General features: G+C 38.6%; 1 protein-coding gene and 1 pseudogene across 1 annotated transcript; one reads left to right on the top strand and one right to left on the bottom strand.

Moving 5' to 3' along the window:
• Window positions 1-6,975, top strand: part of LOC109979166 (carcinoembryonic antigen-related cell adhesion molecule 5-like) — a 28,858-nt pseudogene extending 21,883 nt beyond the window's left edge.
• Window positions 6,976-10,039: 3,064 nt separating this feature from the next.
• On the bottom strand, window positions 10,040-18,130 carry LOC114921443 (uncharacterized). Its single transcript, XM_029281423.2, has 10 exons — window positions 17,294-18,130; window positions 16,697-16,819; window positions 14,478-16,512; window positions 14,313-14,384; window positions 13,237-13,293; window positions 13,019-13,084; window positions 12,836-12,907; window positions 12,666-12,737; window positions 12,033-12,101; window positions 10,040-10,754 (listed from the first exon to the last, which is right to left on the bottom strand). Exons 1-10 carry the CDS (start codon window positions 17,405-17,407, stop codon window positions 10,546-10,548), a joined length of 2,889 nt encoding a protein of 962 aa, XP_029137256.2. The 5' UTR covers window positions 17,408-18,130; the 3' UTR covers window positions 10,040-10,545.
• Between the last annotated feature and the right edge of the window lie 8,843 nt (window positions 18,131-26,973).

The following is a 26,973-nucleotide window of genomic DNA, read 5'->3' as shown; positions in this document are numbered from 1 at the left end:
AGAGTAAAACCAGTAGGAAGACATTAAGAAGAGGACATCACATAAAAGCAAGTCTGTAAAAGTATGTTTTAAGAAGGGATTTACAAGAATTGAGGGAATCTGTGAGTCTCACCTCCTCAGGGAGGTAATTACAGAAAACCTCAAAACAGAAACTAATTAAAGAACTACTACTTACACTTTTTAAGATTCTGGGTCCTGACAGACATTAATAACTCATGTGCTCTGAAAAAGGAACAAAGAAAACCTGTCAAACCTATGACACCGCTAACGATACAGCCTCACGCTACGTCTCAGTCTGTTCTGAATAATATCTGCAGGGTTGTACTCTCTCGGCCTCTCGGAGTGTCGCGTTCCCACCTCTGGAACTCCCTCCCACCACAAATCTGTAACATCGACTCTCTCTCCATTTTCAAATCTCATCTCAAAACACATCTTTTTAAACTGGCATATTCAGTCTGCTCATTCTCCGCCCGGTCTCATGACTCCTTCACATCCTGTACATTTGTGTTCACAGATCACAGAAAATGTTTTCGTAGAACAGTTCAGGCTGGCACTGACATGATAGCTATGAAATATAGAGCAAATTGAGCAGTCTGTAGTACTTATTCCTTGCAGTAGGAGGCGCTATGGTTAAAGTTGAGGTCCCTAACCCTAACCCTAAACTATTGTTATGTCAGTGTGTTCAGAGGCCAACCCTGATTGTGTAATTTGAGGCAGAACAGACAACGTATATGAGAGTTACAGCCACTTCCTGTTTAACGGCGAATGATGCATCTGTATGGCGAGAGCGTTGGACGTAGGTGTTTGAGCTTAAAGTGCTGTATGGCCAAGGTGTTTGCATGATCCCCACCAATGGCTAATGCTAACTGAGAAGCAGTAACTTCCTGTTGTCAACAGGTGGCGCTGTGACTATGCAAAAAATGTCAAACATGGATGTGTTCAGGGCAGGCCCTGTATCATGTATGAGAAATTATAATATGATTGAACACTGCATGGCAGAGATATAAGCATTTATTTTTTTGGCAAGTTGCCAAAATGCATTTCAAACTTTGAACGCACGCCCTTTGATGAAATGAAGTGCAGAGCACAACGGGATGTGTTGAACATGTCTTGAACACACTTGACATAGAGTTTGTGTCGAACGGATGAATGCTTTCGGACTAGCTTTATTTTTCGCTTCTGCTAGTCTTTAATTTTAATATATTTATGTATTTCAGTTTTACTTAAACTGTATTTCTGTTTCATTTTCTTTCTTCAAAAACAGCATTTCATCCATACTTCAACACAATATGCACAGAAAAATATATAAAGTTATACTTGTCTTATATTACATGCAAAAGTTCTCAAAACTACAAAATAAACGTTTCTGTGTGTTATTATTCTTTTCACGAATATAAAATAATTCGGTTCTGCTACTTCGTATCGATTCGTATCAATGCAAAACAGTTTTCCAGTTTATCCTCGCATAGCATTATGCCAACAAATAACATGGGAAATTCCATAGAGAAACAGCGAAGCTAGCGGAGTTAGCGCTACACTTTTTACATGAATATAAGTACAAAATATGAATACAAACAGTCTTCATGAAGCCACGGTTACTTTAAGAGATATGCAGGAGCTTTACAAAACTAGCAAAAGAGCATGGGCGCTAGGGACAAGCCATGACAGACATATATGAACGTGGCGATGAGCAAAGCTAGCGCTCATGAGCATCATAGCTAAAGTACCAGAAAACCTTCAAAACAAATTTAAAACACATCCTGACACAAACTAAAGGATGGCGTTACCTTCCACATGCTATAGAAGAATATGTAGACCACATGTATGTGATTTGTGACATTTACTCACCTGTAAATAACAGGGAAATAATAGCAACAGGTGTGTTTCCTTTCCTGCTTCTGCTACCGAGCACACTAAACTGTCTCACTTGGAGGTTACGCCTCCTTGTGGAACAAATTGGAACCACACTCTAAATTAAAATATTTCAATCATGGATAGTCACCACAAGATGGCAGCATTGCCTTAATTTTAGACAGGCTCTGTAGCCCATCATGCATGAGACATTTTAAACTACCTTGACTTGAGAACGTTATTCACCCCTCTTCCCGATATGATAGCATGTCATGTTGTACCAATGGATGCAGTATTTCGTGCAGTATTTCGTGCAGTATTTCGTGCAGTTTCATTAGATACCTGTATATCCCCTCTAGCTCGCGATGCCGCCTGGAAAATAGTAACATTTATGTCAGCTGAGGGCACACTAACATTAGTTAACTGTTAGCAATAGCTAGCTAACAAAATGACTGCTAGCTAACTGGTAAACCGTTAGCGCGAGCTATTCTGTGAAATTGCTTGGTTGACATAACGGTTTTATGAGTTTAGCTAGTTAGCCGTTAGTTAGCAAGAGTTACAGCCACTTCCTGTTTATGGCAATGTGATTTGTGGACTTCCTGTTGGATTTTGAGCATGAGTGCAAGAGGGTTTATTGTAGGTGTCATCAAGATGGATATGCATAGTAACATTCAGAACAATAGGTCCAACGTGCTGCGGGGGCTGAATGTTTGAAATATTGTCGGGGGCGCCACTGAGCCATTAAGCCACGCCCACTCACTTAAATGGTATCAAATGTTTGACGTTGCTACCAGGATTATATGTTTCGGGACTGAACGACTATGTTAGGCCCGTGAAAAAACTGCTTCCTGTTCAATGGTGACAGCGCGTCCGTATGGCAACAGCGTTGGACGTAGGCGTTTGAGCTTGAAAGTCTTGTATGGCCACGGTGTTAGCATGGTCCACACCAATTTTGAGGGGGAATTGAGCTACTGTGTAGCAATGGCTAATGCTAATTGAGTAGAAATAACTTCCTGTTGTCAACAGGGGGCGCTGTGACTTATTTGAAAATTTCAAACATGGATGTGTTCAGGGCGGGTCCCGTATCATGAGATATAAGCATTTACTTTTTTGGCAAGATGCCAAAACGCATGCCACGGCCACGCCTTTTGACAAAATAACGTGCAGCGCACAACAAGATATGTTGAGCCTGTCTAGAACGCACTGACACTGAGATTGCACCAATCGGATGGGCGCCCTCGGCCAAGTTCGTTCAAATAGGAAGGCTGAAATCACGATTTTGGGCCATTATTGTGAAGTTCAACTTTAATTTATGGACTTCCTGTTGGGTCTTTTGAAACACTGTAAGAGGATTTTTTGTCCATCCTGACAAGCTTAATATGCGTAACGATTTTCTGTACGACTATGTTAAGCCCGTGAAAAAACGACTTCCTGTTTGATGGCAAACAACTTGTCCGTAAGGGAACAGCTTTCCACGCAGGACTTTGTGCTTGTAAATGTTGTATGTTCAAAGTCTTTGGATGGTCAACAGTGATTTTGAGGGCGATACAAGCAACTGTGTAGCAATGACTAGTGCAAAGGAAACAGTGCTCGGACGGAGTGACCTCTTGTTGTCAACAGGTGGCGCTGTGACTAATTAAAAAAATTCAATCATGAATGTGTTCTATCCTTTTAAGAAAAGGTTGAGAACTTTTGTGAATCTTATACTTAGGGCTGGCTCAGGTATGGACCAGCTCCTAGTTTTGCTGCTATAGGCCTAGGGCACGCTCACACTAGCAAAGTTGTCCCGTACCGTGCTTAAGCATGATTGTCCCCCCTCCCCATTCCCCTGCTGGCCTGCACTCACACTGCTCAAGGACTAACCGGGCCTGAGCAAGTTTACCTCTTGTACATAAGGTCGTAATACAACACAGGCATGGCTTTATGTTATCATGAAGCGTGCTTAGTTTACAAGACAGGCTTACTTGAGAAAAAAAAAGAAATGTCAGCTACTTTACTGACTTTGTGGCTTATTTTGAGTCATTGAGTCACACTCCGGGATGTCTCCATAATGAAGGCTGTCCACGTTGTGTACCTGTGTACTTGTGCTCATGCATGAACTGTACCGTGCCGAAGCACACCTCTTTGAATCATGCCATGGCCAAGGAAGGATCGGAGCATTCTCACTGGTCAAACGAACTGGACTTTAGGGCTGTAAGTTTCCATTCATACAATCTGCTTTCTCATAATGCTGAGCTGAAACATCAAAAGAGTTGCTTGCAGACAAGGTGTTTCTCCTTTTAATAAGTCATGAGGTTTGTTAAAAACATCAACTGCTTCACAGGTAACTCTTATCAAGTATTTGAAAAACAATCTTTTTGAGGCAGTGTGCATCAGGTTACAGACTCTAAAGTCATAAAGGAACATTTTCAATTTCTGCTAGACTAGATTGGGGCAACTTAACCACTGCCTTATTCTAACATCCTGCCAGTGTACTTGCACGTTCAAAATTCATCTTTTTGTTTTTGGTCAGAGTTGTGGTTCTTCTCTCAAACTCCGCCTGTTTGCACCCATAGTTAAACCAAGTAAGCTTATCATCTGCTGCAGCTGCTGATTGAACACGTTTCATTGGCTGCATTCTCACACATTTTATCTGAACTGCTGTCTGATGGTGTCTTTACATGGAGTTACATTAAAGATTCTTGATATTCTTATCCTTAGAAAGCCAACCTCGTTAGTGCCTTAGATTCTTTTTAAAATAACATCAGTACTGGACGCCAGTCTGTAACTTCATGCATATTCATAATGTGAAGAGGAAGGAAGACAAACTTTAACAGCTTGACTTCTGCCGCCTGATGACCACAGAGGAACATTTGCTGTAGAGACGACATCTCCTCCCTGTTGTAAGTAGAACTATTCAATGATATGCCATTTATTGAAACATGTACAGACCTTCTGTTAATGTGTTTTATTTTCTCTGAAGTCACACAGGGATGAGAGGAGCTATGAGTTTGAAAGCAGCAGTGAGTGGATTGGTTATCTTCCTTCTCTCTGTGTCAGGTACTGTATATCCTCACTAAAACTTTCATCACTGAACGTATTTGGATAAGGCTTAAATTGTAAATAATATTCAGGTTTTTTAGATTGAGTGTTAGATATGATGCAAACTGTTAAAGACATGTTTGCTTCTGTTTCTTTCTATAATTAGATTGTTTTGTCTCACTAAGTTTCTAAGTCTTATGATGTGTTTTTTAACGTTTTCATACATTCAACATCCGTCTGCATCATTTTTCACAAACAGTGAAAATATTTGGAGTATTTTACAGTAAGAGAAGTTCTGATTAACTAAAGCTGCACTCCACAGTGTTTGACTTTACTTTTTATAACCTGTTAACTCTTCCTCATTTTAACATTCAAAAAGTTTGACCATACATTGATTTTCAAACTAAATGAAAATTGTTTGTAAATTTCTCCTCCAGATGCTCCAAAGCTTCCCTCTGTGTCAGTGAGTCCCTCTACTGAGATAGTGGAGGGCAGTTCAGTGACTCTGACCTGTAGCTGTGACTTTTGATAACATGGAGGCAAAACTTTATTCTGCTCTCCGCCAGCAAAGACTAAAGCAACACAGTTCTGTTTGTTCAACTTCAAAATAAAAGCACTAGATGTCATACTGTTTACAAAGGGAAACTGAAATTCACAGAGCAGAGAAATAAACATTTAATGGATCCAGTGTGGACAAGAAGCGTTCAATGCTTCGTCATGCGACATCATATCTAACATCTGATGCTGTGAGGAGCATCGATGGGAGCTGGAAAACAACACTCCTGAATGTATTACACACCACCACCCAAAAGGGGGCAGCAGAGGGATACGTCCCTAAAACTGAGACATAAAGAGAGAGTCATCAGTAGTTTTGTCTTAGTGAGAATAGATTGTTTGAATTGATCCACTTGTTTTAATGTGCTTCATGTTCTTATACTCAGTGTTTTTATGAGATGTCTTGACTGTGATTGTAGCTGCTGGAACAGAGTCACTTAAAGGAATCATTAATTATCTATATATTAAAACAGGATCATTCGTATCCCCTTTTCTGTTCATGTGATATGTCTCTAATATTATTTCAGTTTTTTCATCTTGACAATTCAAACATTTTAATGTTGAGGAGAAATTAAAACAGATGTTTTCTCCTCCAGATGCTCCAAAGCTTCCCTCTGTGTCAGTGAGTCCCTCTGCTGAGATAGTGGAGGGCAGTTCAGTGACTCTGACCTGTAGCAGTGATGCTAACCCAGCAGCTAATTACACCTGGTTCAAGGAGGATGAAGACTCACCAACAGCTTCAGGACAGATCTGCACCATCTCTAACTTCAGTGCTGATCACAGTGGGAGATATTACTGTGAAGCTCAGAACACAAGAGGACGTCATAACTCCACCTTACGTCTGATTGTTGTGGCAGGTAAGTTATTAACATTCACCTGCACACACACACACACACACATTCTTGTATTTGTTACCTTCTTAAGACCTCCTATATTTGCTATCCTTTTGAGGGCCCTACTTTCTAGATATCATAGAAACATATGAAATACATCCATGAACTTGAAAAAACAACTATTTTAATTATTTCACTTCAGAGTTAATAATTTAATTGAGGGGGAGGAATTACTGATTTTTAAAGTCCAATAGATTTTTACATCATTTGTTAGGTCCATTTTCAAATTCCCATATATTCACTAGTCATTTTAGGGCCACCAGTAGCCTTCAAAAGATTCTCATTAGCATTTCTTTATTAGATTTCATGAGTTGAATTAACTATATAGTGAACCTGAAAAACACCAAATTTATCACTCCTGTGGTACAACTACAAAAAAACTCAGTGTACCCGTCAAAGTAAGTGAGGGGTCAGTTTGTTTACTATAAATGGTCAAAACATCTGTTTTATCCCATACTCCAGATTTTTTTTGTGAGGAATGAAATGAGAATAAAAAAAGAATAACATGTAAAAAAGGTTTTCTTATGTAGTATTTGCTTTGTGTTCACCCTTACCTTTGTGTCCCGCCTCCCTGTCTGTCACTGTGTCTGTCACTGTGTCTGTGCTTTGAGCCTGCTCCCTTTCTCGCTGTCATGGCCACATCATGGTTCCATAAGAAAATCACCTTCTCCAGTCTGTCTACCCCAGCCCAACAACTCACATAAAATACTGTCATCTGCTGTGGTATACTCGCATGGTTATGCCAAATAAAGCTGTAATCTTATGAGATCTTGCAGTTTTGTGCTTTATTCTAGTCCTTACATTCACACCTGGCTATTGTCTCTGCACCTCTCCAGTCCTCCCAACTAACACCCATCGTTCACCAATCCTTGGACTATGTAAGCCATTATCCTCTCCCCTTCAAAAATGCATCTCCTCGATACGATTACCTGTAGTAACAACACCACAACAGTATGGAAATCCAGACAATAATGCCCAACTGTCAAGTAGAAATATTTAACTTTAATGCAAAGCCCACAGCACAAGCACAAGTTCAGCTAAAAAAAAAATGTATTCAGAGTAACAATTGTAGGCAGAATTTAAAATTATTTGTTCACAGAAACATTTGCTGTAAAAGCTTCTTAAGTGCTTAACAGATTCAACAGAATTTTACAAAGTTATTGGTACAAGTGCTGCCATCTTTGACAGCATATATTCCTCTATACAATGATATTATTGATACTATTCTGGCAAGCACTGGCTAATGCTATTCTTTACAAAAAGTTCATGGCATCTTTAGTATTATATTTACTATTGTAAGAATTCACAGAAAATTCCTGTGCGGGGTTTACAACAGTAGTATGGAAAAAATTTGCAAGAGTACATGCTGTGAATGCTCAAAGTATTTACACAAATATCAATCAAAAATTGTAGATAAAATAGTGTAAATGCTTACAGCATCTACCATGAAAAAATTAAATATTGTGTAAATGCTTACAGCATCTACCATGAAAATATTGAATATCGTGTAAATGCTTACAGCATCTACCATGAAAATATTGAATATCATGTGAATGCTTACAGCATCTACCATGAAAATATTAAATATTGTTTGAATGCTTACAGCATCTACCATGAAAGTATTAAATATTGTTTGAATGCTTACAGCATCTACCATGAAAATATTAAATATTGTGTAAATGCTTACAGCATCTACCATGAAAATATTAAATATTGTGTAAATGCTTACAGCATCTACCATGAAAATATTGAATATTGTGTAAATGCTTACAGCATCTACCATGAAAATATTAGATATTGTGTGAATGCTTACAGCATCTACCATGAAAAAATTGAATATCTTTGAATGCTTACAGCATCTACCATGAAAATATTAGATATTGTTTGAATGCTTACAGCATCTACCATGAAAATATTAAATATTGTGTAAATGCTTACAGCATCTACCATGAAAATATTGAATATTGTGTAAATGCTTACAGCATCTACCATGAAAATATTGAATATTGTGTAAATGCTTACAGCATCTACCATGAAAACATTAAATATTGTGTAAATGCTTACAGCATCTACCATGAAAATATTGAATATTGTGTAAATGCTTACAGCATCTACCATGAAAATATTGAATATCGTTTGAATGCTTACAGCATCTACCATGAAAATATTGAATATCGTTTGAATGCTTACAGCATCTACCATGAAAATATTGAATATCGTTTGAATGCTTTCAGCATCTACCATGAAAATATTAAATATCGTGTAAATGCTTACAGCATCTACCATGAAAATATTGAATATCGTTTGAATGCTTACAGCATCTACCATGAAAATATTGAATATCGTGTAAATGCTTACAGCATCTACCATGAAAAAATTGAATATCTTTGAATGCTTACAGCATCTACCATGAAAATATTAGATATTGTTTGAATGCTTACAGCATCTACCATGAAAATATTAAATATTGTGTAAATGCTTACAGCATCTACCATGAAAATATTGAATATTGTGTAAATGCTTACAGCATCTACCATGAAACATTAAATATTGTGTAAATGCTTACAGCATCTACCATGAAAATATTGAATATTGTGTAAATGCTTACAGCATCTACCATGAAAATATTGAATATTGTGTAAATGCTTACAGCATCTACCATGAAAATATTGAATATTGTGTAAATGCTTACAGCATCTACCATGAAAACATTAAATATTGTGTAAATGCTTACAGCATCTACCATGAAAATATTGAATATCGTTTGAATGCTTACAGCATCTACCATGAAAATATTGAATATCGTTTGAATGCTTACAGCATCTACCATGAAAATATTGAATATCGTTTGAATGCTTACAGCATCTACCATGAAAACATTAAATATTGTGTAAATGCTTACAGCATCTACCATGAAAATATTGAATATTGTGTAAATGCTTACAGCATCTACCATGAAAACATTAAATATTGTGTAAATGCTTACAGCATCTACCATGAAAATATTGAATATCGTTTGAATGCTTACAGCATCTACCATGAAAATATTGAATATCGTTTGAATGCTTACAGCATCTACCATGAAAATATTGAATATCGTTTGAATGCTTTCAGCATCTACCATGAAAATATTAAATATCGTGTAAATGCTTACAGCATCTACCATGAAAATATTGAATATCGTTTGAATGCTTACAGCATCTACCATGAAAATATTGAATATCGTGTAAATGCTTACAGCATCTACCATGAAAATATTGAATATCGTTTGAATGCTTTCAGCATCTACCATGAAAATATTAAATATCGTGTAAATGCTTACAGCATCTACCATGAAAATATTGAATATCGTTTGAATGCTTACAGCATCTACCATGAAAATATTGAATATCGTGTAAATGCTTACAGCATCTACCATGAAAATATTGAATATCGTTTGAATGCTTTCAGCATCTACCATGAAAATATTAAATATCGTGTAAATGCTTACAGCATCTACCATGAAAATATTGAATATTGTGTAAATGCTTACAGCATCTACCATGAAAACATTAAATATTGTGTAAATGCTTACAGCATCTACCATGAAAATATTGAATATCGTTTGAATGCTTACAGCATCTACCATGAAAATATTGAATATCGTTTGAATGCTTACAGCATCTACCATGAAAATATTGAATATCGTTTGAATGCTTACAGCATCTACCATGAAAACATTAAATATTGTGTAAATGCTTACAGCATCTACCATGAAAATATTGAATATTGTGTAAATGCTTACAGCATCTACCATGAAAACATTAAATATTGTGTAAATGCTTACAGCATCTACCATGAAAATATTGAATATCGTTTGAATGCTTACAGCATCTACCATGAAAATATTGAATATCGTGTTAATGCTTACAGCATCTACCATGAAAATATTGAATATCGTGTTAATGCTTACAGCATCTACCATGAAAATATTGAATATCGTGTTAATGCTTACAGCATCTACCATGAATAAATAGCAAAGAGTAACATGCCACAATAGTATCATTTTTTTCAAATTGCTGCCTACAGCATTTAGAGCAAAATCAATAAAAGCATTGCTTAGAAAAATGAGCTGGAGAAGCATACAATAAAAAATACAATTAAATAAAATGTGCTAAAGAACATTAACTGTGAATGCCTACATTATTGACATTAATAACATAATGAACCTAAAAGAAGTCATAAACTAAAGCCTTCCTTCTGAAACTATTCTATTGTGAACATAGAACTTCACTGCCCTCCAGTCTCTCTGGGCCAGCGCTTCGTCTGCGGCTGAAATACACATCTCGCAGTCCTTTTTACCTGGTGTTTTACCCATTCTGATGAATCTCATCAAAGACTTTTCAACTGCCTGTACCTCCTCTTCTGACCACATCCGTTTTGGCTTTCTTTCTCCTAGGAAACAAGATTGTAAAGAATATTTTTAAGAAAACAAGAAAGAAATACCAAACACTCAATTAAATTTTTCTGAAACAACAGGAAATGGAAAGACAGTCTAAATTTCCCCGATTCACTATTGCTACCATTCAACATCCCAGAGGCATTGACTATAGGTAATATCAGTGACAATTGTTTAGCTGCTTCATGTCTTCACTAATTATGATAATTACCGTAAAATCCGGTGTATAAGACGCACTTTTAATATAGTCTTACACACCGGTGTGACCAATATACCAGTATAAAATACTGAAACACACGCCGTCATTACCGCGGATGCCGCTGCCCCTATCACTGCAACCTGAAATTATTAAAACCCCATCCATTGTTTATTGAAAGCTGCACGCTGTGCTGGGAAAGACGGCGACACAGACCAGGCTGGCTGTGTGACTTTCTCCACATCTTTTCTCCCTCACGAGGTCATAATCTACATTTACAGAAAACAGTGGTATATTATTCTGTAAATAAACCTTGTTGACTGTTCTTTTGATTGAAAGAGTCCAATATTAAAGTGAAAGAGTGACCAGCGGAGTCGGGCAGCTCGACTCACAAGCTAGGAGTCTGTACCTCTGCCAACTTTCCCTGCAGGCTGAGAGCTCAACTACCGTACTGTAGCTAGTAGGAACGCAAACTCCCGAAAGTGAAAACAAACGGAACTAAAAGAACGACACAGCGGCACAGAAACTGCACGTTGTAGACATCACTGAACACAATATAAATCCTCACGCAGGAAAACAGTTTAAAGTTTTTTTCTCTTTAAGAGACCTTCAAAACAGGGTGCGTCTTATATACCGGGGCAATTTATATTCCGGATTTTACGGTACTTTAATCCCCCTGGTAAATAAATGACCAACTCACAAGTACATTGGGCAAGATCAGTTTGTGTGGAATAAATGAACACTGTGGGATTAACAATAATTTCATAATTTATTTGTTATTGTGTACATTTATTCATAATAAGACTAATATATGCCAAAGCATTCAAATTGATAGAAAATTTCAGATATTAAATTCATTCTTCTGCACTGCTGCATAATTAATAGCAAAACCAATTTATATATAGCCATAGCCATTTGTACATAAATGAACTTTTGTTATGGGCTGGGTTTTTTAATAAGGATCTTTTAGAGTAGAACCTTTGGTCTCTAATCACACGGTGCTGAAACAGTGTTTAAAAACTGGAGTTTTTGACAAGATTATATTTTGGGTAAAATCAAAAGACAGTTTATTTCTTACTTTGTGGGCTTTGCTTGTTGTCCAGCTGCTGTGGGGTGCCCTTCTTGTCCTGAGTCACTGAAGCTCCTCCTAAAAATATTCAATAGGCAATGAACATAAACGGGCATCAAATCATGAATTACAGATGGTGGCACAATGTAGCGTAGCAGAAAATATGATCTGGAGTTTAATTTTGAAATTTAAAAGGATGCTCTGTGCATTTCCTTGTCCGACTTCCTGTCCAGGTCAACCTTTTTGGTTCAGCCTTGTGCTCGCAGCTAGGTCTATACAAAAACACTTGGCACGTATTTAGATTATCTGATAACAGCAGGTGAGATAACAGAGTGCTGAGAAGGTGTTCTAACTATGTGAGTTGTTGCATGTAATGTGGTAAAATATATAAATGAATGCTCATTTAGATCTATTAATAATGTGAATGGGCTTAGACAGGCTACATAAACTTAATTGAAAGACTCAAATATATTTTTCGGCTCCGGACGGATTTTTTCTTCTTCTTCACATCGCATGTTCTTGCAATGTGACTATTGCGCATGCGCTCATCACGATGACAATGCTGAAAGGCTATATCATTACCCCAAATAACATACTGGTGTGTAGTCTGCAATAATAATGTCAGAGTCTCTGTGTTATTACCTCTAGAGGCTGTTTTTCGTCCAAACTGCCACTTTGAGGTACTCTGTCTGTCTTTTGTCACCGATAACTCTTCTAGAAAACATTTATAAGCAAAGAAATCAGGCATATGGCCAGACAGCAATGTGCTACAGGTGGGGTCTAAAAACTCCAACTGCATATGCTGCGCTTACCTTCTGAGCTTTTCTCTTCCTCCTGATGATGATTGGAGGTGTCCTTTTTCCCTCTGGCTACTGACGCTCTTCCTAAAAACACAGATCAGATATCTTGATTTGATGAACATTAGTACATACTAATCACATTGGTGCATACAGTAAAAAGGGAAAAATAGGACTAAAGGGTCTTCACTTTTTTACCTCTCAAGGCCCTGTTTTGTTGAAGGTTCTTTGGGGTGCTCCCTCTGTCTTCAGTCACCGACAACTCTTCGGGAAAACATGCAAACAACCAAGATCCACATTCAGATTATGATAATTCTTCTCAACTACACTGTCATGATATATCCAGACTCTAATCAGCCTATGGACCTACTGAGAGTCACTTAAAACAAGCTATTATCTCCCAAGTTCATGCTTACCTTCTGAGCTTTGCTCGTCTTCAAGCTGCTGCTTTGAGGTGCCCTCCTCTTCTCCAACTGAAAAAACAACAAAAAAGGAAATGTACATTTTCATGGGGAAAAAGGCTTCCTATATGTCATCAATGTGTATAGATATTCAGAAATGCTGTGCATAAATGTGGGATGTTAACTGTTCTGCCCTTGATGTGTTTTATGTTAAAGGACAAAGTTTCCTCGTCGTTTGAATAAATGGTTATTGTTTTGAAATCTGTTAAGACACAGGAAGCAGGAAAAGGGAAGTAGAAAGTGTGTAAACAGAGAAGGAGCAAGGTGGTGTCTGTAAGGGCTTCCATGTTGAATCCTAAGTCCTCCTTGGTGTGAATCCTTCAGAAAGTAATGGCTGAAAGTCTAACTTGTTGTTTACATGTTTGATAGTCTATATTGATACATTTTATGTACATTTATTGTAAGTTTATAGAAATTTAATGTAAATTTACACTCTACTACTGTCTCAGAGTCAACTACTAGATGCAGCTTGTATTTTCTTTTCTAGTTTCACTCCGATTCATTGTCATCTTGTCTACTTTGAAGAAGTCATTAAAGGAGCAAGCATGCTCACGTCCTGGCTCTTGAAAAGGAGTTTGGCTGACTGTTCATTTACGTTAACACTTGTGAAGTACAACACATAGAAAGAACAGTACATTAACATTAGTAACTATTAAAGGCAGAATATGCCTTTAATCAAAAAAAAAAATATTTTTTTTGATCCAGCTGATGCCTTGAGCACCAGCATGAAACCAAAACAACTCACGCTGCATTTTTGTGTTAGCATGCTAATGCTAGCGATCTTTATTATGCTGGTATCTTCACACTGCATGTAAATTTACCTGAAATGAGCGTGATCTAGAAACACAGTTAAGCAGTGAGTACAGTATGTTATTCTTCTTTTCTCTAGTCCCTCAATTAAACCACTTTTATACACGAGGGGAGGAGCCGGCCGGCCCGTTCATGTAAACACGCTGTAGATATGGCTCACTGTATTCATGTGTAATTTGTTATGTCATTATTTCACACATGTGAACCATACACAGACATACCTGTTGGATTATCTTTTTGCTCTTCATCTTCAGATGACAACCCAGAGCTTTCTTCAAGAGCTTCTGTTCCATCTTCAAGACAAAAAAAAAGATTAAATCCTTTGATAGTGAAATTGAAAATTAGACATGAAAAATTCAGCTTCTGCAAATCAAATTAACTCTTACCTTGGGGGCTGATAGAGATCTGGTCAAGACTTTTCCCTTTGAAGTCTGCCAATCTGCCTTGTTCACAGGCCATCAGTACCTTGCTAATCTTTGCCAGATGTAAAGTCCCTTCTGGGAGCCGATAGAACTTTCTATGTACTCTGATATCATGTCCCAGAAAGTCTGCAAGTAGGTCTTGTTCAGTGTCATTAAGGTTCAACACTCTGGACAGAGTGGCCACTTGTTTTCTCAATTTTGTTGAGGAGAAAGCTTCAGGCTTTTGGGCCCCACAACTTCTTGCCAACTCACGGATGCAGTCAGACCCCCTTAGTCTTGTCTCAAATCCTGGCCTGGCGAATAAGTATGGGTTGTCAACCACACCACACAAGTCTCTGGAAGTCACAAGTAGCTCCAGCGATTTGACCATAGCTGGAGTAAGGATGATGGGCACCTTTCTGCCTCGCTTCCCTCTTATTTCCACTCGTTCAAAGTGGTGGCACAGCATTTTTTCCAACTCTGAAAGTGCTTCTGCAACATCCTCATTAAGTGGAGAGCTGTCCCTGGCAACATATGTTTCCAAATACATATTAGAGACTTCTCCCTCTCTTCTTCTGTTAAAAAGAATAATCTGTGCTAATGTTACTTTAGCAAGATTACTCCAATTCTTTGGTGTTTTCTTTTTAGACAGCTGCTCATAGTCCTCTTTCTGTTTGTTAGTCATATAAATGTGCATCTTTTTCACATCATCTGCTAACGGGATCAGCTTCGGTTTGTTCCATTTGTTTTCTTCCAGTGTACGGTATGCAGCAGAAGAGATCAGCTCGTTCCAGCTAAGAGTGTACATGCGTCTGAACTCCTGGACGTGCATCTTCTTTTCATTACTCTGGGAAACGAGAGCCTCAGCCTCGATTATGTCGGCCACTCTTTGTATGCTCTGACCCAGCTTTGTGGCTAAAGTTGGTTTCTCAAACTTGTTAATATTTTCATCATATCCTGTTACTTCTTTGACGGCACGAATGAAATGATGGAAGTTTTTAGGGTTGATATAATCTGCTATTTTCCTCAGCGGGGTCACCTTCCTTCCTACAACTAGCAGTCTCCCAAGGCCTCTCAATGTCTGACGGATGTTGTCATGTTGAGAAGCAGATTCGCGCTGTCTGTTGTACATTTTTTCTCCAACTTTCATGATATAAATGTCCTCTTTTATTGCCTGCACAATCTCACCTTGCGTCATTCTATTAACAAGAGCCCATACCTTCTTGTTGACTTCTTTCGGAACTGGCTGAGCACCAGCACAGAGGCTCTGGATTCTTGTTTTTCCCGGCAACGTTTTGCGAATCTTTTCAGCTAGTACGCACCGTTTTGCATGCTTCCAAAGTGCCTTTCGCTTAAATAGTCCAAAGCAAGCAAAACAGTGTTGATATTCTGTTGGGCTGGCATGTTGGTCAATTTGTTGTCTGCAAGGTACCAGTGTCCCTTCTCCATTTTTTAGTACCTCAATGTTGTGAGCCCTATTTCCTTGCTTACGAAGGAGATTTAGAAGATCCTTCCGTTTTTTAGACCTTTTTGGATACATGACTGCAGCAGCAACCTCTACCTCCTTTTGGTGAGAGCGTTCCAGATGACGTGAAATTTTTGTTTGAGATTTCTGGCAGAAAAGACAATAGTTTCTCTTCTGGTGATATTTTTTTAACCCGTCTACTGTAGCAACATGTCCAACAACAAGAGAATTGTCATTTGTTGAAGACTGATCATGTTCAGTATTTTGTTTTATGCCGTAAGTGTGTCTGATTTTTTTCCCTTTTGGAGATGAGGATTCAGAATCTGTATCCTCTTTTTTTTTCTGTAAGTCAAGTCCGTCATCAATGGAACTGTTTTGTCTGGAATTTGCCTCCCAACCATTCTTTTCCTGGACTTTTGTACGTTTTTTCTGTCGTCCTTTGGGTGGGTTTAAGGGTAAGCTATCCGAACTGTCATCACCTGAAGATTCTGGGACATATTCCTCTTCACTGATGTTGCTGGAAGAATGATTGCTTTCAAGCATTTCTTTGGTCAACTACAAAAGAAACAGGCATATATGCAGCAACATTAAAAAAATATATTTCTAAAATGAAATTGCAAAATGTAGGCAACTGGAATAGCCCACAGTTTTGTGACCACTCTAATGGGACTAGACCAGTGATAATGCAGTGTTTCCCCTAGGTTTACAGCGTTGGGGGGGGGGGGGGATTTTTACTTACAAACACGCTTTCTGTCCTCAACAAAGGTGGAATCCATATGTCATCATCCATCTGCATTTTGTCTTCAATCTGCATGTTGTCTTCAATCTGCATGTTGTCTTCAATCTGCATGTTGTCTTCAATCTGCAGAAAATGTATTAAAACTGAATCATTTGGATACTCTTACAAAAGGCTTAAGATAAAGTACCTGGTTATTAGAGCTGGGTATTGTCCACAACCTCACAATTCAATATCGATTCGTCACAGATACTTAAAGGAATCTTGGTGTTTATGGGTTACTTTTAATGACAGCTGTCCTTTTCTATCAGAAAGGTATCCTTAAATGACTTCAGACTCTATCCACTATCCTATCTCTACAATAAAGGCACAAAAAGCCAAAAAATAAATCTTTAAAAAAATAAATATAATAAACTTGACTTGACCTTCAAGGGGGGCGGGGGGCACCCCCCCCTAATATAATGGTAGGGGAAACACTGTAATGGATGTTATTGTTCAATCTGAACTTGTGTTAATTTCCAGTTTTGTCAAATTCATATCATACCTAATGTTCCTACCACAAAAAATATAAAAAGCATGTAAAACTTGATTTTTACTTACAAACATGCTTTCTGTCCTCATCAAAGGTGGAATCAATATGTCATCATCCATCTGCATGTTGTCTTTCCATCTGCATGTTGTCTTTCCATCTGCATGTTGTCTTTCCATCTGCATGTTGTCTTCAATCTGCAGAAAATGTATTAAAACTGAATCATTTGGATACTCTTACAAAAGGCTTAAGATAAAGTACCTGGTTATTAGAGCTGGGTATTGTCCACAACCTCACAATTCAATATCGATTCATCACAGATACTTAAAGGAATCATGGTGTTCATGGGTTACTTTTAATGACAGCAGTCAATATAACAACTGAACAATTATTTTAACTTGTAACGGTCTGTCCAGCTTAGTTTTTGTTCCTGCAACTCCCGTTTCTGAGCGCACATGAATGCATCTCTCATTATCTGAGCACCCCTGAATGCCGCATGTTAACAGCGCATCTCCTGATTAACAGCAGAGAGAGAGACATACCCAGACATGTCCGAAGTCAACTAAGCAGACTACTTTATTTTCTGATGGTTCTGACTTTTTATTATTGCGTGTGCGTCCGTCAGACACAACCACACACACCCAGACCTCCACTGGAGAAAGGGTGCTCACCTGTGTGCGCGTAAGCGTCTGTTTGTGTGTATGTGTGCATCGGGGCGAAACTCCGCCGTGCGCAACACAGAGCAGAGGAGAATTGTAAACGAACATGACACAGAAATGACATGCCGTCGTGTAAATAAGATAAATAACATAAGACTATTTAGTTTGTTTAATAAAATGATGGAAGTGTTTCATCATCTGTCGACATTTGGTCTTCTATTTCCCATACCGTGCTTGAGCAAAGTACCCCTCCCCCCTCCCCCCCTCTGCACTCACACGCGTAATGTTGTCATGAAGCGTGCTCTGTAACGCGGTGGTTTCTGTGTCTGCTCATCAGAGAACATGACAGAGAACATGACAGAGAACATGACAGCTACTTTACTGACTTTGTGTCTTATTGTGAGTCTTAAATACAGACACAACATTTAGACTGTCCACGTTGTGCTCGTGCATGAACCTCTTCCACGCGTGCCAGGGAAAACCAGTTGATAAATACAGAAATAAAAGATATGCACTTAAAAACAACAGATAACTCCCATAGATAAAAAATAAAGACAAACATAAAGACATTGGTCTTTTTTAAGTCTTCACAATATTTTAGTTTAGTTACTTCTGGTTTACGGAAGTTATTTTTTAATGCAATATAACGTCCTTTCGTCTTTTCAGTATAAGCACAAATGTATTTCCTCCAGTAATTCAGCTTTAATTTGACCGAGTCAGTCTACTTGACTGTGCTACTTGGCAGTGAAGCTTGAGCAGGCTGAAGGCTAGTTAGCTGCCTCTGCATGTAGCTGATTTCACTTAGCTACGTGTTAGCTAAAGTTAGCTTCACATCTTAGTATAGTTTTCCGTAATTCAACAAGGCTCATTTATGTTGTAAAATATAACACAGAGTATCACTATATTTTAAACATCGTAAAATAACTCAAAACTTACCATTAAATGTCAAATATCCACCACGAGTATCCACAGTAAACTTTGTGCGTCGTGTCCGGGTGTCTCACTGGTCTGACTGAGCTGAACGTGTCGGAGCTGCAGCAGGAGATCAGACGGGAGCGCTACATTTACGACAGCGCATGCGCCGGAATACTAACGCAGATAACGTTTAGAAGACAATGAGAAATGCTGGAAGCAGGACATTTAAAATTGGTTATATAATTTAAGATGGACGTTAAAGCAAAACGTTATATTTTTTTAAGAGTCATGTGATGACAGAACAGTTGTCTTTGCCCTCTAAGTCACATGTTAACTCTGTGAGATGTATCACATGGTCTATATGTCCTATTAAGCACGAATTAAACAAACCCTTCAAACACACACTCTGCCTGTATGAGAAGATATTTCCTATTAGGACCGACATAGTCCATGTTAGGACCGGGGGGAGGGGAATAGTTCATATTAGGACCAAAACGTGTCTCACACACACACACTTTTTTTTGTAGAGCTTGGGTTTATTAGAAAAAGAGGTGTGCATACCTTACCAAATTGCTAAACGTTTACACGTTGGGCCAAAATATGCCTTGTATGGTATTTGGGTCTGTGGGACCTGTTTTAATTTTTAATTAAAAGAAAAATTATACATTTGATTAAAGGGATACTTCACCCATTTGTATCAGTAGTAAACTGGTAGTATTTTTGAATGGTCACCTAACCCCGAATTGCTCCCGCTGCTTCATACGTCGGTGGCTTATGAATGCATATAAATGGTATTAATTACTTCTGATGTTCTCACTACATAGTAACCTGTGCCATCAGTGTGTGAATAGGTATGTGTACAGGCGGTGTAAAAGAGCTTTGAGTAGTATGAAGACTAGAAAAGCACTATATAAGCTCAAGTCCATTTAACATTTAATTTGAAGAAGAGGATGAGATTGAGCATCAGTTTCGAAATGAAGACGAGCCACAGGAGCAGCCCATCAGCAAGTGGACAACATGGACAAGCTGATGACTGCCTTCAGCTGCAAAGGAGGACCCTACGCTGGCCACTGATGATATTCTTTGACATATTGGACATCTCAGCGTACAACGCCTTTGTCATCTCGATGGCACTGAACCAAGAATGTAAAAGAGGGACGCTCCAGAGGAGACTGGTGAGACATGCGAGAGAGTGCAGACACTCACGAGGACCTCTCAGCTCCGCAGGGCTACTGAAGAGGTCCCCTCTTCGTGCCACTCTGACTGCAATCAGTACGAAACGACTCGGCGGTCACAGGGACCGTGCACACCTTCCCCACTGCACCCGTCGTAAGCATGAATCAGGTTTAAAAAAAACACCCCTCTCGACACCTGTGGAGAGATACGACGCAGCAAAACCAAGAGTGCATAATCACATCAGCAGAGAGAGAGATAAGGTCCACTGGATGCAGTTACAAAGGGATAAAGGGATTCAGACAGCAAGCCTCAAAACCTGGGTGCTGTGTCAGGCATGTTATGTCTGGTCTGGGGGATAAGGTTCTCCACCAACACCCAGAAGGCACCCATCTCTCTGCAGCACAGACTCTCCGCAGCTGAAGACATGAGCTGACATTTCCTGCACAAGCACCTATCACACATAAGTTACAGGAAACTGTTAACCCTCTCCCTCTCTGTCTTTTTAAAGTGTGTTATTCTAAAGCGCGTGGTGCATGGCGATTTGGGGCATGTCCGACTATATTTTGAAATTTACGCACCATCTGGGCACAGAGCGGATGGATTATGTGTCTTTATTATACATATTGTGTTTTGAGTGTACATTAAACACATCAGAGTGTCAGCTCTCATTCCCTTTAAGAGTCAGATGAGCTAGCAGGGTAGTGTGTTGGTATTTACACGGCAGATTTCAGTTGTTATTCTGAGATAGCCTGAACTCTGTCCGGCTCATTTAACTTCCCTGCTTTGTGTCACTGAATACAGAACACTCAGGATACTTTAGTTATATTTCACTGAAACGATCGAACAGACACGTTGATTATTTCAGCATGAGGCATAAAAGCGTTTCCTCATTAATGGTTACAATCTCCAGACACGCCGGAGACACGCAGACATTCTCTAATGTGCGCGTAAACACTGGACAGTAGGCTATGTATTAATACTTGTAGTCATACGATTTATTATAAATCCAACTCTTTGTTGAAAGAATGCGTTTGAGTGTGTGCTTCTGCATGTGTTTCTGTGTGTATCACAGAAAAATGTTTAATGTGTAATTTAAACTGAACCAAAAACAGGTTTGCTTTTCAAAGCGTAAGTCAGTGGAGGTTAACCTCTACTGCATTTTAGACAGTTTGGTTTCAATCAATAAGCCATAATTATTTTCACCTTTAAGTTTGTATATTTCTGTTAACTGTGGTAGACCAAATGTTTTATTAGTCTTATGTGTGTCAGACACCTCATCCTATGTCATTTGATTCAACACTGATTCTTAAGTGTGACAACAGACTGAAAAAAAAGACATACTGATAAGGATTAAGCAAAATAGCTGTAAAGCTATGTCAATTTTGTGATGACTGAAATGAGTCATTAATCCTCAAACACAAAGACTGTGTTGAGCTCCGTATCTTTTAGATGGTAAGATATGTTCTCCAAGCCAGGGGGGGAACATGTTGGAGTATGACAGAATGAATACTTTGATATGTGTACATGGTGAAATATGGTGAACCTGCTGGTGGCTTACATTATTTAAGTTTATGGTTTAACACTGAATTTTCTACCTGGTACCACTCATGTTCCTACAAATAATCTATTATTAGAGGATGTTAATGTCCATTTTGGACAGTGAGCAGGGTGTATTGTAGAAATTTACTCAGTAGTTGAAAGGGACTAGATTATTGCCATATTCTAATGCAAAAATAAAATATAAGTGGCTTTTTGAATTGAGGAAGATATTTAAACATGACCATAAGCTTCTTAATAAAAGGAGAAAAGAAAAATTGAGAGGCCAAAAATGTAAACTGAAGCAAAAAATTGTGATCTCACAAGTAAAGCGCCCAACACATAAATAAATAATATGTATACTTTGCCAATTATTCTCAGGGTTGTTCAAGTTCCAATTTAGCATGTCTTAAAACATGTTGTTTTGTACCAAAACACAAAGATATTTTGTTTAATATGTGCAGAACAGAAAAAAGTGGAAACATTATTAATTGAAAAATATCTGAAATTTCTTAATGAAAGTAACTTAAACAGTAAATCAGCTATTAAAATATCTGGCCTTAACTGGTTTTATGTTTTAAATTACAAAGTTCCATAGACTGTTAAAATATTTTCCATAGTCGGTTGCATGAAAGATCATTGTGCCTTTATTTTGAAATCATAAGATACAGGAAACAGGAAGTAGGAAGACCATAGCCATGGCTGTATCTGTTTGTGTTGAATCCCTTGGGTGCGTTGGAATTGTCCCTCCTATCTCCTTTCACTATCCACTTCACCTTAACCCCGGGGAAAACGTCATGAGGTTAAGGAAAGATGTCAGGAGAATTCATAAAGGACTTAGGGAAAGGCGATCTTGTTGCTCTGACAATCCGACCACATTTTCCACTAGGCCACGTCATTAAATGCGACGGGCCGGCGGAGGTTAATGACGTGGGTCTGCCGTGTTGAAACTACAATGTTCAGATAATGAACTACAAAAAGATCATCTAAAAAACTTTCCCCTGTGCTTCTTACCGGTGAAATAATCCTGATCACCACGAGGTTGGGATTGAAATAAAAGAAATATAGACTACCAGGCTACAAGTAAGAAAAGTGAAACCATCAGCTTCCTGTCCAATCAGAAATCAACATCAAAATAAATATGATTGGATGAAATTAATTGTTACATTAATGTAAGATATAACCTACACATAATGTTTTAAACATACAAATGTACAGCAGCACAGCATTCTGAAGAGAATGAAAAATGTTGAATAAAACATCCTCTGATAAAAATGTCTCTTATCTTTTATCTCTTTCATGATCTGTGTCACTTTACGATCATCGTTAATGTTCCTGAACGGTCGGATGCGCGACTCTTTTTAAATGTTGCGGCCGCAAGGAATTGTGGGGTGTCATATCTCATCTCCTTTCGTAAAGGATGGTCCAGTGTATCCTATGCTAAAGGAGGTTATAAAGGAAGCATTGACCCACCTTTCCTTAACTTTTAGAGAATTCGAACAGCTCTTATCATGGCCGCCACTTAAATGCTTCTGGGGTTTTGGTAAAGTGGATAGTGAAAGGAGATAGGAGGGACAATCCGAACGCACCCCTTGTGTAAATCAATCTTAAAGTAATGGCTGTAAGTGATACACGTTGTTAACATACCTGTTCATTTATATTGATGATTTTTACAGACATTTTTCTAAGTTTGTAAGAATTTAATAATTTAACATGTTCAGGCTTAGAAGACGATTTTATTGTCATATATTTACTTACTCATCCCCTAATTTGTAATTTATTTTATTCTAGTGCTCATGCGAACTGTCATAACTAAGAATTTTACCTATTAGTATAATATAAGGCTATTTGCAAGCTATCATTGGTCATTAAAGGAGCAAGCATGTTCTGGGTCTTAAAAGGGGGGGGGGGGGGGGGTATTACCTTCATTTAATAGCTGAAGAGAGACAGGAAATTCAAAGGGTCAATGTCGGATTTCATCCCATGGCCGTTGCACTGAGGACTACAGCCTCCATATATGGGGCGCATGACATAACCTCTCAGTGACTCTCCTGTGCAAAAAGAGGAGGTGCTGGTACAAGAATGCACCATCTCATGAACAAATGTAAATTAGTGAAATCTTGTATTTGTTTGTACAAACTAATTTTTGTAGTAACTTAAATACTTGCAGTTCCAAGAAAAAAAGGAATATGGGTCTCAGTACATGGGGGAGCACAAGGAAGAGTTCTTAAAGACTGCCAGGTATGTTACTTATCATTGGTCAACTCTCAAATTTGCTTTAATTACAGGGATATCAGAGATGTGGAAATGCTAGTTATAATTAAGCACAGACTGACCAGTTTCTAACCAATCCCATAAGGAATTTTTTAACCTTGAAAATTGAAAATAAATGAATAATCTTTAAAAATAATGATTATATCCTCAGAATAACAAAAAGTAACACATTTTTAAGTGAGTCAGTAATATGACATGTGCAGGAATGTCCTGTATATTTTTGCTTCTAGTCAGGAACATTAAACCAGACTTGGCTTCCACTGTAATATATAATGTATGATTGAAAACAATGAATCAAGCAAATAATCAACAGAATTAACTCATTTTTATTTTAGCACGAGTAACCAAAACTCACACATTTTAAGTGTTCTTTAAAAAAAGAAGAACAATCCAGTTGTGAATTCAGTCCACTTTTGAAATTGATGGATGAGGATGAATTTGTACTGCTTTAAGTTTTGAACATTTTGATAATAAAAAATAATATCAATATTTGTGTCTAGCGATGATTTTTGTGTAATTTGTGCCATATATTACCTTGATTTTATTTAATATATTTCATAGATTGCTTTTCTTTTTTATGGTTCATATTGTAAATCTTAAGCAATCTTAAATTAAAATCTACACTAAAAAGTTTTAACATTTTTAAAAATTCTAAAATATTTTTTTTAGGAACTGTGTATTACTAAAATCTACTAATGTCTACTATTAATAATCTCCGTTTTGTGTGACAAACCTTAAAATTCCACACACACACACGCACGCAATTACATGAGTTGGCCAGAGAGGTCGCACTTCTTAAGTCCGATACACACTTTGAAACATGAACAAGTAAAAAAACCAACTTGTCAGGACCATACCAATTTTTGTAGTTTTTTGCACAGGGCATGTTAGAATAGCATTTCCTATCTGTTTCAGTGCTCCTCCTTATCAAGACCATGTTTTCGGTCCTAACAAGTCCTCTGGTCCTAATATGGAAGGTCGTTTTACTGGTCAGGGCCTCAATAAGAATAGAAAAACCAGAACACACACACACACACACACACACACACACACACACACACACACCAGATTCACATTCTAATAGATAGAAACTAATAATGCGATAAAAAAAGGGAAACTTCAGAGAGGAACCTCCATCCTGTCAGAATCTGACTGAATGATGAACAGAGGGTATCCTGACCTACTGGCCTGGGGGCCCAATCAGCTGCCTGCCTTGCCTGTTGACAAACAGCTTCTCTGAATACCATCGACAGAGACGCTCTTAGACTCATAAATAAAAGTCTTTGAATGTGAGTGAAATCTTCTGAGAAATGTGACTATTTTTTTATGTTATGTCTTTCTTAAAACCCTGATAGGAAGATGTTAATCATGACCTTCATCTGATACATACGTCTGCACTTTTGAACTTTAATCGGAGGGAAACTCGTCTCACTGTGACGTACAAAGACCCTTCACTTTTATCATCAAACATCTGAGGTAAACCCTTCTTCCTCCTGTGAGAGATATCTTCATGCTGAGTGGGCAGATTTTTAAGTTCTTATCTCATCTTTAAGTAAGCGTTTCCTTTAAACTGTGTTTCCACTCATGTAGACTCCTTCTCATCAGAAAGTATCTAAAACAAGAGGCCAAGTCGGAAGAAGACTTTAATAAAAACGAGTCGTCGCTCTCTGCACCTCCCTCTAATCTACCTAACAAGAAATAAAACTAACCTACAGACAACAAGAGAGCTGAAAATAAGACTGCTGGATTTCATTCAGGAGAGATAAGTACATGACTCAAAGCCTTGTTGGGCCACGCAGGCTTAGGACAGTCAAACAATGGACTTGGGCCTGCACCTCTGTAAAAGCCTCATTTGAGTTATTCACTGAGATCACAAAGAGGCCTAAAAGGACTCTTAATCCCAGAATCCCCTGCGGTACTTCACACCTACGTGTGAAGTAAAGGGGGGACCGGAACCTCTCTCTCCTCATTGGAGGGGACCTGAGGTAGACCCCCCATGGAGCAGGCCAGGCTACAAAGCTCCAAGACTTCCATTGCTCGCCCTCTTTCACGCGCTGACCTTCGGTGCTCGGAGACCCAAGAAGATCTCCTGTTTCCTGCAACAATCTTCCTTTGTTTTAAGTTTTGGCGCGCAGGTAATCCGCGGCCGGCAGTGTTCTAAATTCCGAGCTCGGATTGTCCAGTGAACGCATCTCAAGTTTCTCGGAGAGCGTCAGACTATAACAGATTATCAGAAAGATAACGGTCTTATTCCGTCCTGCAACGAAAGGACATCAAAGGACATCTTTCCACTCGACGGAGAACCAACGAAGCCGCTCTCGCCGTAAGGGACCCTCGCCGCCATCAGACGCCTCTGCACCAGGACGGACAGAAGATCTGCTCCATCGCCGGACTCTTTTCCTTTCACCAATCGCGGACAAAGCGATTCACAAGTGAGGCTTAATTAGGTCTGGACAGAATTAGCTTTAGAGAGTGTTTTTAACAATTGATGATCAAAGCAGAAACTGTAATTTTTATCTTTGTTGGACCTGCGTCCTGAGTTTTAACTGTTTAAAACTCTTGTTGTTTCGGACCGCTGCGTCCTATATGTGTTTAGCGTAACAGCGTTATAACCGGGTATTACTCTTCTGATCAGAAAGGCCAGTGTAAGCTGTATTAACCTGAATTCGGCTATTGGTTTGTTTCTGTGAATGAAAGGAATTACTCCGAGTTGTGGCGCGGGAGTCGGACTGTGATCCGGCCTCTTCAGGCACGCATTTCTCTTTTATTCTCTTTTATTTCCCCTTCTACGCACACACATACACACATATTCCTGTGTAAACGTACATCTGGAGACCAACTCCACCACCGCGCCATTACGCACAGAGATCTATACACTCGCGGCTATCCTGACGCCTCAGAGACACAGATTGTGTAGGGCCGAACTCAGTCTCTTTTAGACCTTAAGGCCACATTTAGGCCTTTGTTAGGTGTGTGCCATCGGAAGGGCGACCACGTGGGACGAAGTAATCTTCCCCCCCCTTCTCTCTCCCTTTCATCCACACGCGCACGCACCCAGGTCTTTGTTAGGTTTGCGCCATCGTGAACGACCACGAGGGTACGAAGCCATCTCCCCCCCTTTCTTCTTCCCTCTTTCTCTCTCTCTCTCTCTCTCTCTCTCACACACACACACACACACACACACACACACA

This window comes from Labrus bergylta, chromosome 1 (assembly GCF_963930695.1).
Source record: "Labrus bergylta chromosome 1, fLabBer1.1, whole genome shotgun sequence".
In the NCBI taxonomy this organism is placed as follows: domain Eukaryota; kingdom Metazoa; phylum Chordata; class Actinopteri; order Labriformes; family Labridae; genus Labrus; species Labrus bergylta.
This window is presented reverse-complemented; position numbering and strand designations above follow the sequence as displayed.